The sequence below is a fragment of the Trachemys scripta genome, chromosome 19, assembly GCF_013100865.1.
Source record: "Trachemys scripta elegans isolate TJP31775 chromosome 19, CAS_Tse_1.0, whole genome shotgun sequence".
Classification (NCBI taxonomy): Eukaryota; Metazoa; Chordata; order Testudines; family Emydidae; genus Trachemys; species Trachemys scripta.
Genome location: NC_048316.1, coordinates 20,037,067 through 20,054,444, shown reverse-complemented (window position 1 = coordinate 20,054,444; position 17,378 = coordinate 20,037,067). Strand labels below are relative to the sequence as shown.

General features: G+C 48.4%; 1 protein-coding gene across 1 annotated transcript in view; it reads left to right on the top strand.

The window, feature by feature from the left end:
* The window catches only part of CCDC30 (coiled-coil domain containing 30), a 119,641-nt gene that overhangs the window by 65,027 nt on the left and 37,236 nt on the right, over positions 1–17,378 (top strand). Inside the window, 3 exon segments of the mRNA XM_034753674.1 lie at positions 1,110–1,302; positions 9,754–9,855; positions 11,775–11,900. Coding sequence (XP_034609565.1) covers positions 1,110–1,302; positions 9,754–9,855; positions 11,775–11,900 — 421 coding nt within the window.

Genomic DNA, 17,378 nt, shown 5'->3' with positions numbered 1-17,378 from the left:
ACGGCCGGAGCCAGGGTGCAGGGGGATTCCCTGCCCTNGGAAACGCGCGTGCCGCCCTAACGGCACATGGACTGCCCCCGCCGTCCGCGGCGGCAATTCGGCGCGCTGCTTGGGGCGGCAAAAACACCCAGACTGCCACCCCTTGCAGATTGCCGCCCCAAGCACCTGCTTGGAACGCTGATCCCGGCCCTGACCCCGAGACTGGGGTCTTCTAGAGCAGTACTTCTCAAAGTCGGGCCACCGCTTGTTCAGGGAAAGCCCCTGGCAGGCCGGGCCGGTTTGTTTACCTGCCGCATCCACAGGTTTAGCCGATCGTGGCTCCCACTGGCCGCGGTTTGCCGCTCCAGGCCAATGGGGGCTGCAGGAAGCGGTGCGGGCCGAGGGATGTGCTGGCCGCCCTTCCTGCAGCCCCCATTGGCCTGGAGCGGCGAACCGCGGCCAGTGGGAGTCGCGATCGGCCGAACCAGCGGACGCGGCAGGTAAACAAACCAGCCCGGCCCGCCAGGGACTTTCCCTGCACAAGTGGCGGACCAGCTTTGAGAAGCACTGTTCTAGAGGGTCAAAGCTTCATTTCTCCCAACCCTGCCACCGCAGCTGCTAAGAGAGGAGGGGGGCCTGCTGCCTGTCTCACCTCGTCTGCTCCTCTTTGGATGCATCAGGGAAAGGAGGGTCCTGGCTTGTCTCCATCACTCTTTGGGCAGCTGAATGGCCTGCCTCTGCCGCTGCCACTGCTGCTCCCACCTGGCCAGTGGGTCCTCGCCACCCCCACCAGTGCAGAGGGCTCTGTGTGAGTAGTCAAGCAGGGGATGGGGCTGAGGTGCAGCAGGGGATGGCTAAGGTGGGTCATGTTGGGGATGAGACTGCCATGGGGCTATCAGAGTCCCAGGTTACCTGAGTCCAAACCTGCAATCACCCAGGACAGACATGGCTCATCTCTGGAGTTTATAAAATACTTCTAGAGAGCCTGTGTGCTTTGCTGTGTCCTCTCCCCAAACCCCCATCCAGTGGCTGGCCTCTGCCAGGTGGATGAAGGATTGTAATGGCTTTGGTTGTGTGATACATTAATTTAGCAATTATAGCACCAGTGATCCTTTGTCATTGGTGCCTAGGTGCCGAAAGGTAATAGACGACATCGAAGGCAGGAATTTTCAGCTGCTGCACAAGCTACAGAAGCTGCAGCGGGAACACGAGGATTTGGTTGAACGTAATGAAGAGTTAGAATCGATTCTGGGAGAGACTCAGAACCAAACCAGAGAAGAGAGAGAACATCTTGAGGGTGAGATCGAAGGACTTCACAGGAAAGTAAGTCAGAACTAAAGAGCGCCAGATATTTCTTTTTAACTTTTATCTCCTTTTGGCTCTATACACCTCTACCCCGATATAACGTGACCCGATATAACACGAATTTGAATATAACGCGGTAAAGCAGCACTCCAGGGGGGCGGGGCTGTGCACTCCGGCAGATCAAAACAAGTTCGATATAACCGGTTTCACCTATAATGCGTTAAGATTTTTTGGCTCCCGAGGACAGCGTTATATCAGGGTAGAGGTGTACAATGACAAATCAAATAAAACAATATTTTATACAACACTGCATGTTGCTGTGCTGGTTGGTTCAGTAGATATACAACTAGCAACATTCACCAAACCCAGAACTCTGGGAGAAGAGATGGAAAAATCAAGCAGTTAATTAATGACACTCGTGTTTTGGAAGTCAGGATTCCTATGCACACGGCAGTGTCGTCTTTCTCACAGTCAGAGGCCATTTAAAATGGCTTCCAGTAATACTGAAAAACGACAGAATCATTGACAAAGAAATTAGCTTCTGAATCATTGGGAATCGGGCAGGGGTTCCTTTGGTAACTGTTTCCTTCTGGGGCTGTGTTACTGCTCGGATGGCCTGAGCCAAGGGTGCATCAGGTTTGGGGATTGTCTTTTTGGAAAGCCAGTGAGGAGAGTCAAGTAGTCGCAGTAATAGTGGGGTGTGTAACTGGACATCCGGCATGTCTCGGTAGTAGCAGCCGTGCTGACTTGCCTCAGGGAGGAGCTGCAGCTGTGTTGTGCCGGTGGACAGAGGACTGGCATGTGGGATGGCAGGGTTGGGGGGAGTGGAGAGGCAGGCATGGGTGTGAGAGCAGGAGGTGGGTTAAAAGTGGTGCTGCAGAATTAGTGCAGGAGAGCCAGTGTGTGAGGAAAGCAAAGGCGGCAGTGGAATGGGAGTGCTGCAACTCTCTGACCTCTGAGATGGCCCCACTTTAGAGGTACTTCAGAAGTAAGGGGTAATGAATATAGAAGGGCGGTGCCTATGTTTTAGAGCAACTGGACACACGCTGGGTAGATCCAGCCCTGGTTCCTCCAGTTCTAATGGAGTTAGAGATATCCAGATAGTACAATCCACCCTATGTGTTAGCCAGCAGATGCTCATGATCAGAGGATATGCATCTGCTGTGAACAGATATTAAGGGGGGGTGGGGGGCTAAATATAATGCCAAAGGAAATTATAACCAGAGCTGTCAGTGATACCAAAGGCTGAGGTTGCTGTCCCATTAGGAAGCTGACTTTAGCCATTGATTACTTCCTCAGCAGTTTTTCTTTGGCTGTGAAATTTGTCATACTTTGTCTCAGCCCAAAGACAGTTTTTTCTGTAAATTTGCAAGAAAACCTGCCTAGCTGTTTTTGAATTTTGTGGCTGTTTTTTTTAAAAAGGTCCCCCGATTGCTGCAGCAAATCCTCACTAGCAAGTACGAGCAAGCCCACGCTCCTGGTACAAGGCAGGTGGGGGGGGTCCAGAGCTCAAAGTTCTGAGCCATTAGCTCCAAGAGGGGCAGCCTGCTGCACCTACAGTCTAGGTATAGCACACCTGGTTCCTCCACATGTCGTCATCTTGTTCTCCCTGTATAGAGCCACCTACTGCGGTGTGCAAGTCTGGAGCCATCTGGATAGCAGCTAGGGTCAGTTATTGCTGTTTATTGCAGGGTTTTGCCTCCATTTCCGGGTGCGTTCAGACTCATCACTGGGATGTTGATATTCTCCAATGGCTAGAACCAGTAAGAGGATTGGCTTAAGTGCTGCCCTTTATATGGACCCAGATCAGCATGTTTCATCCCTTACTTGTCTGTCAGGGGCATTCCCTGAGGTTGTGTTTGGTTTGTGCAGCCTTCATTCTTCAGGCCTGCAAAGCCAGAGGAAGCCGTCTCCAGCTCTTCCTTTTAGAATAAGCTCTTGAGGCTTCATTGGTCGAATCTAACACCGAGGGTCTGGCTAAGTTATCCTCTAAAGACTTTCCAGCTACCTTGGCCACAGTCAGTGAATGGTCCCCAGTTCAGATCTAAGGAGAGTTCCTCAAGTCTGAGATCTGCCTTGCAGCCTAGAGAAGTCAGAGGAAACCTCAGCCTTATGGGATCAAGAAGCAGCAGTAATAGTTCACTGATGTCAATAAGACTTAAGTGAGGCCTGGCTCTGGGGCTCGCTTGGCACTGTCAGGGCCTTGCAATCGAGCATTGCAGGTGCAGGTAGTGTGTTCTCCAGGTCTGACTAGGCTTTTCTCTTCCTCCTTTTCCCTCTTCCATTATTTGAACACGGAGCCCTTGGCCCTCCTGAGGCGTCTGAAAACTACTCTGGGTTCCTGTATCTTGAATCCAAGGACATTTAGATTCACTCTCACTGCCATGTGATATCACTCAGAATGTCCTTGGATCCTAAGACCCCAACACTTCTGTTTCTAGGAATGTTTGATTTTATTTTGATTCTGCGTGTACCCACCTTGAACTCTTGGGGCCATATTCTCAGTTAACCAAGGCCCCATCACATGGCTCTGGCCTTAACGTAGGTGCGATTGTAACCATAGCAATGAAGTGAAGCCATCAGTGTCTCCTCCCATTCTTCTCACCATCCCAAGAAAACCCTTGGAGAACAAGTGAGTTTTATAGCATGTCCTGTAGGTCACCAGATTGTAGCTTGGCTCAACCCATGTAGGGACATGAGTTCTGGAGATCAGGACCCCTCACCAAGAACACCCAGGCACAAGCCCTTCCCAGGTCCTCCCGGAGGCTGACAGCATGAGCTCACAACTGCCGTGGTGTCGCATCAGGAGGGAGGCAGTTGCTCAAGCCGAGAAGACTTGAATCATTTAGGGAGTTCTATGCCAAAAACAACATGAAGCTGCACTCAGAAATGTGTTCTCTGGGTGAAACACCATCTAGTACACAAGTTGCCCCACTCTGCTCTAGATGCAATTTCTACATGGTCTGAAGGTGTAGTCCCAGGTAGAGTACATTATAGTCATTTTGCCTAGAGGAATGGGTGGACCAAGGTGAGGTCCCACATCTGAAAGAAACAGACACAGCCTCCTTGCCAAGGGCAGATGGTAAGAAATATTCTTGGGAACTGCTACAAATAGGTTTCCACAAGACCCCCATCTTGCAAAACTTAGAAACAAGTTTTTCTTGTTTCTAAGCTCCCAGTCCCTTGGAGATACTGGAATCATTTCTGTTCTTTCATCTGAGTCTTTCTCCCGATCTCTAGACATTATCTCAATTTGAAATGGACTGTCAGCCAGCCTAGCCCTCATCCAGGCCCCAGTCTCCATTTAGACACTGGGTAAATCAACCCACCACAGCAGCCCGAGGCAAAGAGATCGAAATATGCAGCTGGTTATCATCATAATGAGTCATGTTTCCTCGCTCGCCCCCCAACTGCCCCATACACATGTTGAACAAGAAGAGCATCAGACCAGAACCGCATGACACCATGCAGGAGAAGAGCAACTGCCCAATACCATCCTCTGGGAACTCTTGGTGCTTCACAAAATGTAAGATAACCATATCTGGTACAAAAATGCTAATAAGACACATTAATTAGATAACCTTATGAAATTCCAACTCAACCTATAACATCCAGTTTAAACTCATGTCACGTCACAAATCTGAGGCACCTTACCACCTGCTAATCTTCATGCAGAAAGGTAATACTCCAAGAAGAGGAGTTTCTTGCTGTTAACTGTAGTTCTTGTTGGTATAGATCCTTGTGTCTCATACACCTTCCTCTGTTCTTCTCAGTCTTTTCTCATGGGTTCTGATTAAGGAACTGGGGATGATACTCCAACTGCTGACTGACTAATCTCAGTACAATGGCAACTCCCCCAACCAAGTAGGGATGATATTAGGAAGGGAAGAGAAGCACGTTCCAGGACTGCTGGCACTAGAAGAGAAAGTGGAGTATTAGGGGTGTCCCATTAGGCATTTGATATAGAATGCTGGGCCCAGACATAAAGGGCACATGCTCCTTAGCGACCAAACTGTCGTGGAACATTCTAGGTACTCGCAAGAGCAGACATGTGACTCCGTAAGTGGGCATCTGCAAGGAAAAATCAATGAAGGAGAACATGAAGGGTAGGTGACTTAGATCACAGAGCTGATAAGTGGGAGACCTCGAATCAGAAACAAGGTACTTGGGCTTGTAAGACTCTGTCTGACCTACCACAGTGCTGGGCAGGCAAGTCGTTGAGCCTTTGAGCTTTCCTATCTGTAAAATGGCCTAAAAATAATACTTTGCCCTTTTGTAGCACTTACTCATTGGTAGCTTTCAAAGCAGCCCCATTTTACAGGTGGTGGAACTTGTGCATGGATTTGGAATCCTGTTTTTAGTGAGGCACAGTAGATAAAGACATGGCTCCATCAATCAGAGATCTGGCCTGTGCTCTCAGCCCTGCTGCAAACCTCCTCAATCTGATGACTGCTCAAAACCTGATTTGTCAAGCAGGGATAACTGTCAAATCCAAACCTACCTCCTCTATAACAAAGCTGGGTGCTGTTCTCAGTGAGTGCTACTGTTGGTGCTGAATTTCAATTAACTCCCAGGCCTTCCGGCTATAGGGCTGTTCAAAACCCAAGCCATTTCCTTGGCTCTTCATCTAGAAGCCAAGAAGACCTTTTGGTGGCCAGCCCCAGGACCAGCATGAGAGGTCTCTCAAGAAGACAGTGCCAATGCCATTGTGTCTCAGGTGGAGTCATCCAGAGATCTCATTGCAGCTCAAAATACCCTGTGTTCTGCTCCAGGGTACGCAGAGATCAAGAGTTACTGGTGGATGCTTCTCGCTTCTGTGGGGGCAGGCGGCTGTTTCACACCTTGCCCTGTTCCTATCAATTTTCTGAGCTTTAGAATAAGACAAAGCCCAGGATCATCATGATAACTCCATCCTGGGTCCATCAGGAGTGGTGCTGCTAGGACCTGTGGGCGGTGTCTAGATTTATTTTTCCAATAGTCCAAATCCCCATCCTCAGATCCAGAATCCCTTCACCTGACAGCTTGGATCTTGGGTCCTTAATTCCTGATGACTTGCAGTTCTGCGCTGATGAGTTTAGGGTGGTTTGTAAGCCTTCCACCTGAATGTCTTTCCCTGTTTCCCTTTGTAGCTAGGAAACAGAATTGGGTGGTATCTCCAGCTTCTGACCTAGTCATCCTTTACTTTAGTGGGAACTGCACGTGCTCAGCACCTCTGAAAATCAGGCCATTTATGTGGGTGCCTAACTATAGATTTCGGTGCCTACCTGTAGCACTTACGTTTGGACCTTGAGCCCATGGTTTTTGGTAAGCTCCCTTTGGGGAGTAGCCTTCTATGTACTCAGTCACTGAAGGGAGAGTTCACTATCACTTTTGTTTGGAGGGTAAAGTCGTACAAAAGGACAGTATCTAAATAGTTGGGTTTCCATCTAAAGCAGTCGGTAGCTTTGCCAGTTCCCTTCTCCTCCCCCCAACCCGGGTCCTATACCAGCAGAAGGAAGGCAGCGTGGTCTGTGTCATAAGCTGTAGAGTCACAGATCTCCTTGAACCGCCATTTACCGTGCAGCCAGCTCTTGCCATTTTCATCCTGAGTCTCCTAATATCTGGTGTTTTTCTTAAAGCTCAAGATCCGGGAGTCCTGTGATTCTGTGGATCTCAGCTTTCATTAAAAAAAAAAGACGACGTTTCTAGTTCTGGTTGCAGAGGAAAGCTTGAAGGTGTGACCCCAAAAAGCGCAAAACCCAAAAGGCAAAGAAAAGGAACCTAAACTTTTTTTTTTTTTAATCTCATGATTTGAAGGCAATCTCATAACTTGTGATGGGCTGGCAGCACTGCCTTTATCAGAGAACACGGCTCCCTCAGCAGCTTCAGATACCCCTGTCTGTCTGGGACTTTCAACATACACACAGACATCTAGTGGCTGAATAGTACAACTGCAAGTCAATCTCCCTGTTTTGATTTATTACATCGTAATCACTTAAAACAGTCAATGGGATTTGCAGAGGCTCAGCAGCTCTTAGGTGAATGCAGTAACTCCTCACTTAAAGTCATCCCGGTTAACATTGTTTCGTTGTTTTACATTGCTGATCAATTAGGGAACATGCTAGTTTAAAGTTGCGCAATGCTCCCTTCTAACGTTGTTTGGCAGCCGCCTGCTTTGTCCACTGCTTGCAGGGAGAGCAGCCCGGTGGAGCTAGCTGGTGGGGGCTTGGAACCAGGGTGGACCAACAGCCCCCTATCAGCTCCCCACTCCCCTAAGTTCCCTGTGCAGCAGCTGCCCAGCAGGCTAGCAATTGCAGCTCTCCAGCAGGGGGGACACATCACAGTGGGAGCTTCCAGGCAGCAGCAGCAGCTGCGGTCCGGTCTCAGCTTGCTGATCTAATTAACAAGGCAGTGTACTTCTGACCCCACTCTTCATACTTAAAGGGGAAATGCACATCTCTCGCTCTCTCTCTCTCTCACACACACACACACTGTGTGTATCTGTCTGCCCTCCCTCCTTTCCTGCTGTCTTGTACAGTACAGTGTGAGAGTTAACCCTTGAGGGCTCAACCAATTGCTAGTTCATCATTTAGCAGTAAGGCATTCCCTGGAAATATCCCACCCTCTGACTCCTCCACCTCAACCAAGCTTCACAATCATCATCGCTGTGTACAGTATTAAATTGTTTGTTTAAAACGTATACTGTGTGTGTGTGTGTGTGTGTGTGTGTGTGTGTGTGTGTGTATACATATATATATATATATATAGTCTTTTGTCTGGTGAATTTTTTTTTCCTGGAACCTAACCCCCTCATTTACATTAATTCTTATGGGGAAATTGGATTCACTTAACATTGTTTCGCCTAAAATCGCATTTTTCAGGAACATGTTAAGTGAGGAGTTACTGTACTGAATGTTGATGATAACTGCGTATGTGCGAAGAATGCAAGAAGAAAACAAAATGTTGTAAGACCCTTGAGTCCTCAGTTGTGTGAATTTGTCATTCTCTTAAAGCAGTGGTGCTGACATATACCTAAGCACAGCCTTATGGAGGTCAAGCAGGTTCTACATATTTTAATAAGATTTCAAGGCATCTGTATTGATTTATATTTTAAGTTCAGCTTATCTCTTATATATTTAGATAGAAAGAACCTATGTACAGTATTGTTTATTTAAAAACAAAGAAATCAGTGCATAAGACATGAATTATAGAAAACAGGGAAAAAACAGTAAAGATACTCCTGATACTTCCTTGTGTAAACGAAAGTGATGTAAGCATGATGACAAAACACTAGTGGATCGGCCGTTAGTCTATTGTGTTGAAGCAGGCCAGGGGCCTTATGAAATGCTGTGGTGGGCCATGTACAGCCCGAGGGCCATAGGTGGGGCACCCCTGTTTTAAAGTATATTTGTACATGGAAAGTGCATATGTAAATGGCACATTAATCCTTAGTGTCATTCCATAGAATGTGTCCTTATATCTTTTTGCATATAACCATTTACTTTGCATTTTCACTTTTGCTTCATGCTGGTTCTGGGAGGTCAGCTCAGCTGTCTGGAGACGTGAAAGTCATAGAAGTGTTTATACAAACAGCAGAATCTGACAGCCGGAGCGAATACAATGACTCCCTGCTTCAGCTGATGCGGGGTTTGAACCTGCATCCTTCAGCACTCAAAGCATGAGCTTGACTTCCACAAGTCACAAGGAGGGAGGCTTCTAATTCCCTAAGACCCTTGACAATCCCAGCCTACAGGGCTCATTGTTATCCCCATGAGATTGCCCTACGCTAGGAGGATCCCCGGAGGATGTTTAAGGCCCTAGTCCAGTGTTTATCATTCAGCATGTGAGTAGCCCTGGTGAGATCAATGGAACTACTTGCATACTTAAAGGTACGCTCATCCTTAAATGCTTTGCTGGCTCAGGTCCAGAGTGCCTGGTGCCTTGCAGCCAGCGTTATGGCTCCCTGGTGCTAGAGGCTAGAAGGAGCTGTGACTCTAACCCAGTATCCGCCTGGATGACAGCTGTGCTCCTGAGCTCTGCTGGGGGAGGAGAGGGGCCAAAGGCAGATGTCAGTTGGGTGGGGGAAGAAGAAGCTTCCCTCCTTTATAGGTTAGGGAGGCCTCTCTGTGCCACATGGTGGGGTCTGTTGGGCTCCTCGGCTGCTCCTCTTTGGGGACCGGCAGGATGAAGGCCCACAAAGAGCAGTCTATGGGGGGATGTAATGTTAAAAGGGTGTCTGGATCTCTTTCCCACGTTCTCCCAGAGACCCTTGTTGTGCAGCTGGTTCTCCCTTTTACAGTTTGGTCCTGAGCAGCCAATCCACCCTTTGGACCAACATCCATAGACTGTGCTGGAGCTTGCATGGCGTAGGCAGCTCTCAGCATTTTCTCCCAGCCTCTCTGTTTCTAGAGTTGCTGTTTCTGTAATACGTGTTTTCCTGATTCAAATGGCAAGTGTATGTTTTTAAACTTGGGATTTATTTGTGTCAAGATCACAAGTTTAGAGACGGAGTTACTCCGAGCACAGATGAATAAAACTGAAGCCAGCATGAAAGATCAAGAAACAACTAAAAAAGTGCAAGATTTCCAAGAGGTAAGAGAACTTCGCTGTGGAACCAACTGTTCTGGTTAAAAATGCTACTAGGTGGGTACTTGCTTTTCCCATGCAACTGTTCCGGAACGATCAGCCCTTCTTCAGTTCATGCCAAGGGATTCGCATCTTTGGCATCTCTTCCTCCTGCAGTTTGCCCAGCATGCTGCAGCAATACTAATCTGGCATCCCTTCCACTCTGACCCTGTCCCCCACCCCCATGAATCCCTTCTCGGGCTCCCTGAAGCTTAAACTCCCTGTCCTTCCTTCTGAGGCACTACACAGCTCTGCTCCCATCCAGTATGTCACCCTTAACTTCTGCCTCCTTCCCGTCTCCTGATCAATGTCCTGCCGGCTCCACCTGCTTCCTTCCCGTCTCCTGATCAACGTCCTGCCGGCGCCAGCTGCCTCCTTCCCGTCTCCTGATCAACATCCTGCCGGCGCCAGCTGCCTCCTTCCCGTCTCCTGATCAACGTCCTGCCGGCTCCACCTGCCTCCTTCCCGTCTCCTGATCAATGCTCTGCCGGCTCCAACTGCCTCCTTTCCGTCTCCTGATCAACACCCTGCCGGCGCCAGCTGCCTCCTTCCCGTCTCCTGATCAACATCCTGCCGGCTCCACCTGCCTCCTTCCCGTCTCCTGACCAACGTCCTGCCGGCTCCACCTGCCTCCTTCCCGTCTCCTGACCAACGTCCTGCCGGCTCCAGCTGCCTCCTTCCCGTCTCCTGATCAACGTCCTGCCGGCTCCACCTGCCTCCTTCCCGTCTCCTGATCAACGTCCTGCCGGCTCCAGCTGCCTCCTTCCCGTCTCCTGATCAACGTCCTGCCGGCTCCAGCTGCCTCCTTCCCGTCTCCTGATCAATGCCCTGCCAGGCCCAGCTGGGGAACAATTTTTACCCCAAATTGTTTTTCACAATTGGCAGATTTGGGTCGACCAAAATATTTCACAAATTCACCAAATTATTATATTAAAAAAAACCCTGAAAAACTGAAACATTTCAGTTTTTCAATTCTAAACTACTTCAATTTGATTGAAAAAGAGATGAAAGAAACCCCAAAATCAAAATGATTTGTTTGACCTGAAACAAAAATTTTCCGACTTCAAAATTCAAATAATTTTCATTTCAAGTCAGCCCAAAGCTAATTTTTTTTCTCAGTTTAGTCAGGAACTGAAAAAATCAATTACTTGCACAGTTCCACTGTTGACACTTCTCCTTTCCCATAATCTCTTTGTCTCCTGCGTCTCCTCTGGCCCTTTCTTCAAGCTGCCCCAGGGACTGGAAGGGTGTTATTACTGCAGCCGTATATTAATTAATGGCATGGGGAAAGGGATAATCTGTCCCCTCTGACCTCTCTCATCAAGTTCCTTCCATCATTACTGAGTTAAAACCCCACCCCTGGCACGCTAGGATTTTTAGCATGGTCTATATTGGGGTAGGCAACCTATGGCATTCACACTGCCCGGGTCCAGGGGGCTCTGCATTTTAATTTAATTTTAAATGAAGCTTCTTAAACATTTTAAAAACCTTATTTACTTTACATACAACAATAGTTTAGTTATATATTATAGACTTATAGAAAGAGATCTTCTAAAAACTTTAAAATGTATCACTGGCACAGGAAACCTTAAATTAGAGTGAATAAATGAAGACTCGGCACACCACTTCTGAAAGGCTGCCGACCCCTGGTCTATATATTGTCTGTGATTCTGATATGTTGATGATCTCTGAGAACTAGTACTGGTAATTGAGGGTTCTTGGCTGGGATTTTCAATTCTGCCTAGGGGATTTGGATGCCTGGGTTGCCATGGGAATTGGGAATCCAAATCCTGGCAGCAGCTTGGAGAATCCCAGCCCTCGTCTTTCTAGTGTATGAAAGACTGTGGATGTGACTCATAACAGATGCTGCTGTTGAACAATTGCAGATGCTGAAAAGCCACCAGGAGAAGGTTGAAGTACTTGAAAGTAAATTATCAGAGGAGAGAGATTGGAGAAAGCAACTTGCATCTGACCTTGAAAAGACACAGAAAGCTTTGAAGGCTGAAAAAAAGGTATTGAATGGCCAGACATGTATTGTGTTGTGAAGCTGTTCTCATGGGGAATGCTTACTAATTCTGCTGTATTCTTGAACTAGATGGCCACCCCCGTCTTTCTAAAAGACCCCACAATGTTCCACATATAATTTTGTTTGGCCTTTAGTTAAATACCCATCTCACTCTAGGAGCGAAGGACCTGCCACCACCAGTCATGGCTTTTTTTTTTTGCTTGGGGTGGCAGAAATGCTGGAGCCGGCCCTCTCTCTATCAAACAGACATTTCTGAAGGTCTCTTTGGGTGCTTTGAATACAATTGTTTACCATGGCTTTCCCAGGCCATTCCTCTGGCTTTTTCCTCCATAATTTATCCCTTTTAAATTAATGGAGATATCCCATCTCCTAGAACTGGAAGGGACCTTGAAAGGTCATCGAATCCAGCCCCCTGCCTTCATTAGCAGGACCAAGTACTGATTTTGCCCCAGATCTCTAGGTGGCCCCCTCAAGGATTGAACTCACAACCCTGGGTTGAGCAGGCCAATGCTCAAACCACTGAGCTATCCCTCCCCCAGCACATCTTTTCTACAGTACATCTTATTTTTCCTTTCAGTCAATGGTATAAAACAACAGCAAAAAAACTTTACTGCCAAATCGAATTCCGCTGGACCAAGAAAAACAAACTGAAGTCAGGTAGAGCATCCTGAAAGCTTGGAGCCCAGTAGTTGCAGAGGACTAGATTGAGGACCCCTTACTCACACTGATGAGTACTTATTGACACAGAATTGCCAGAATGTCTCCTATTTATACATCCAAGGACGGTGGCTCCTTTTGTCACACTATGCTGGTGTCCGTGTGAACTACATTCTTTGTTTCTAGATGTATGACCTTACATTTGGCTGTATTAAAACATAAGAAGGGACAAACTGGGTCAGACCAATGGTCCATTGAGCCCAGTCTCCTGTCTTCTAACAGTGGTCAGCCCCAGGTGCTTCAGAGGGAATGAACAGAACAGGGCAATTATCAAGTGATCCATCCCCTGTCACCCATTCCCAGTTTCTGGCCGTCAGAGGTTTAGGGACACCCAGGAATGGAGCTGCATCACTTAGAATCCTGGCTAATAGCTATTGATGGACCTGTCCTCCATGAATTTATCTAATTCTTTTTTTAACCTTGTTATAGTTTTGGCCTTCACAGCATCCCCTGGCAACAAGTTCCATGGATTGACAGTGCATTGTGTGAAGAAGTACTTTCCTTATGTTTGTTTTAAACCTCATACCTATTAATTTCATTGAGTATGTGAAGGGATAAATAACACCTCCCTAGTCACTTTCTCCACTCCATTCATTATTGTATAGACCTCCATCATGTTCCCCCGTAGTCGTCTCTTTTCTAAGCTGAACAGTCCCAGTCTTTTTAATCTCTCCTCATGTGGAAGCCGTTCCAGACCCTAATCATTGTTGTTGCCATTCTCAGTACTTTTTCCAATTCTAATGAATTGTTTCTGAGATGGGGCGACAAGAACTACATGCGGTATTCCAAGTGTGGGTGTGCCATGGATTTATGTAGCAGCATTATGATATTTTCTGTCTTCTTATCTATCCCATTCCTAATGGCTCCTAACATTCTTTTAGCTTTTTTAGCTGCCACTGCACATTGAGCAGATGTTTTCAGAGAACTATCCACGATGACTCCAAGATCTCTTACCTGAGTGGCAGGGGTGTGTGTGACGTTCCCCTCTGGTGTTATCCGGACTGGTGATCTGCTAGGTTACCCCAATCCTTGACTCTGGGAGCCAGCCTGACCCTGCTCTGCTGTGAGAACCCCACTCCTGGGCTGGTCACGCACAGCCTCTGGCATGTAAGCTGCTCCCAGCTACTTGCAAGCGAATGACACTAGCCAATATCTCCGGTCCCAGACACAGCCCTGGGAACCTCTGTCTTGCAGTGTCCAGTTGTGCCCGCTGGACGCTGCAAGCTTATATGAGTTGGTCAATTTAACAAAGAAATTGATATGCACCAGGCTTGTTATCCCCAGGGGAGCCTCTGACATGCTTCAAACCAAACGCACTGCTTCAGGCAGAACAAACAAACAGATTTATTAACTATAAAGATAGATTCTAAGTGATTATACGTCAAAGCACAACAAGTCAGATTTGGTCAAATGAAATAAAAGCAAAATGCAATCTAAGCTGATTTTAACACTTTCAATGCCCTTACAAACTTAGATGCTTCTCACCACAGGCTGGCTGGTGGCCCTTCAGCCAGGCTCTCCCCTTTGATCAGCGCTTCAGTCACTTGGTGGTCGTGGTGTCTGTAGATGGAGGTGGAAGAGAGAGGAAGAGCATGCCAAGAAGGCTAATGACATTTTGGGCTGTATAAGTAGGGGCATTGCAAGCAGATCGAGGGACGTGATCATTCCCCTCTATTCGACATTGGTGAGGCCTCATCTGGAGTATTGTGTCCAGTTTTGGGCCCCACACTACAAGAAGGATGTGGAAAAATTGGAAAGAGTCCAGCGGAGGGCAACAAAAATGATTAGGGGGCTGGAGCACATGAGTTATGAGGAGAGGCTGAGTGAACTGGGATTGTTTAGTCTGCAGAAGAGAAGAATGAGGGGGGATTTGATAGCTGCTTTCAACTATCTGAAAGGGGGTTCCAAAGAGGATGGATCTAGACTGTTCTCAGTGGTAGCAGATGACAGAACAAGGAGTAATGTTGCAGTGGGGGAGGTTTAGGTTGGATATTAGGAAAAACTTTTTCACTACGAGGGTGGTGAAGCACTGGAATGGGTTACCTAGGGAGGTGGTGGAATCTCCTTCCTTAGAGGTTTTTAAGGCCCGGCTTGACAAAGCCCTGGCTGGGATGATTTAGTTGGGAATTGGTCCTGCTTTGAGCAGGGGTTTGGACTGGATGACCTCCTGAAGTCCCTTCCAACCCTGATATTCTATGATTCTATGATTCATGGCAAATGTCTCTCCCTTTTATCATGTCCTTTCTTCCCTCTTGGCTTTGCCCCCCTCCCTTTCAGAGTCAGGTGAGCATTACCTCATCGTAGTCCCAGACTGACCAAGGGAAAGGGGGTGACTCCCTCGGGAGTCTAACAGATTATTTTGTTGCTGCCTAGGCTAGCATCTTTTGTTCCTGTGAGGCTGGGGTGGGTTTGTCCCATACCTGTCCTGATAAGGTGTGAACTGCCCCTCTGTTCCTGGAGAGTTTTGTCTGGGCTTGTTTTAAGCCACGAGGACACATTTTGAGCCTCATAACTATATACATGAAATTACAACCTACAACATTACTATAAGATCACTATAACAGCCATGCTCAGTGCATCACGAGCCTTCCGAAGATACCCGACATGACAAACTTTGCATTGGACACCACACAATCATATTATCAGGATGAACATGGGGCTCTTGGGCGTTCCCCCGAGGTACAGAGCGTCCCAGCATGTGCAGGAATTTAAATGGGGCACCGGTGAGGGGCGCAGAACTCCTCTGGGGGGGAGAAGAGCAAACACCTCCAGCGCAGGGGTCCCGGCAATGGGTGCAGAATTCCTGAACCTGAGCTGCAGCGGGGAGAGCACTTGATGGAGAAGTGCAGGAGGAGTTCTGCACCCCTTGCCGGGGACCCCGAGCCAGAGGAGTTCTGCATCCCCTGCTGGGGACCCCGAGCCAGAGGAGTTCTGCATCCCCTGCCGGGGACCCCGAGCCAGAGGAGTTCTGCACCCCCTGCAGATTATTGGGGGGGCATGCCCCTGCTTCTCCCCCTTGCGCACGCCCCTGTTAAGTGGTAACAGCTAATTTAGACCCCGTCATTTTGTAAGTAGAGTTGGGATTATGTTTTCCAAATGCATCACTTTGCATTTATCAACATTGAATTTCTCAAGATTTAAAGGCCCTGGGGCACCGACTGTGGCTGGGAGCCCCAGGACCTTTAAATCAACCCGGGGCTCCCAGCTGCAGAGGTGGCTGGGAGCCCCCAGGGCTCAGGGGCAAATTAAAGGGCCCAGGGCTCCGGCCACTGCGGAGCTCCAGGCCCTTTAAATCCCGGCCCCAGCCTGGCCACTGGAGCTGCGGGAGGGATTCAAAGGGCTCTGGGCTCCCCACAGCGCCTCGGAGCTCCGAGCCCTTTAAATTCCCGCCACGGAAGCCGGTGCGGTCCGGCACGGCGTACTGGCTCTTTCACCTCTGGATATGGCATTTTGGTCTTTTATCATTTTCCTGTGTGAGTTCATTCGAGAGTGTAGTGATTGTCTGGTTTCACCCACATCGTTGTGGTTTGGGCATTTAGTGCCCGGGATGAGGTTCACCACATGTTGTGACAGGCATGTGTCAGACCCCTGGACCTTGAGCAGTGTGTTGTGGGGGGGTATTGATCATCACAGCGGGGGAGGTATGTCTTCTGGTTTTGATCTGTTGTTCTGGCAGGGTCTGGTGCTGCTTTGAGTTGGTGGGCACTGGTCTGTGGGGAGCTTGCTTCTGTTGATGATCTTGGTGAGGTTTGGGGGTTGTTTGAAGGCCAGAAGAGGGAGTTTGGGAAAGATTTCTTTCAGGATGTGGAGCACATCGAACATGGGTTGTAGCTGTTTAATGATACCCCATATGAGTTCCAGCATGGAGTGGTAGGTGATAACTAGGGGTATGTAGTTGGAGGGTTTTGTTTTTTTTCTGTGTACACCCATAACAATTTTACATTCAACAATAAACACTTTGTTCAAACCATGGGAACAGCCATGGGTACTAGGATGGTTCCCCAAAATACCAACCTCTTCATGGTTGTATGCAGAGTTGATGTAGCCATGTCAGTCCCAGGATATTAGAGAGACAAGGAGGGTGAGGTAATATCTTTTATTGGATCAATTTCTGTTGGTGAGAGATACAAGCTTTTGAGCTTCCACGGTGACCTGAAGAAGAGCTCTGTGTAAGCTTGTCCATCTCACTAAAATGGGCCCTCTTCTTGCGCCATCTTGAGGAAGAATTTTCTGGACAAATGCACCACGAAACCAATGATCCACCTGAAGTACATCAGTGATATTTTCATCCTCTGGACAAGCAACCTAAACTCCCTCAGAGATTTCCACCACAACTTCAGCGATCACCACCTGTCCATCAAATTCTCTCTAGAACACTCTCAAACCAGCATCAACATCTGGGACACCACAGTCAGTTTCAACAATGAAACCCTACAGGCCACTATATACAAGAGATCCATGGATCACCACACTTACCTTCACAGATTCAGTACCCTCCCAAACCGGGGCGGTGGAGTCTTCCCAAAAGGGGGGAGACCAGGGCCCCCACCCCCTTTGTGGACCCACCTCTGCCCCTCCTCTTCCCCCCAAGGCCCTGCCCCCGGCCAAGCCAGAGGCCAGAGTGGGTCCGGGGAGCCCAGGCCCCTCTAGCTGCCTGGGGGGGAGGGCTCCCCACAGCTGTTCGTGCAGCTCTTACCCTGACCCAGTTCCAGCTGGGGGGACGGGGCCTCGGAGCCACAGCCCGGCT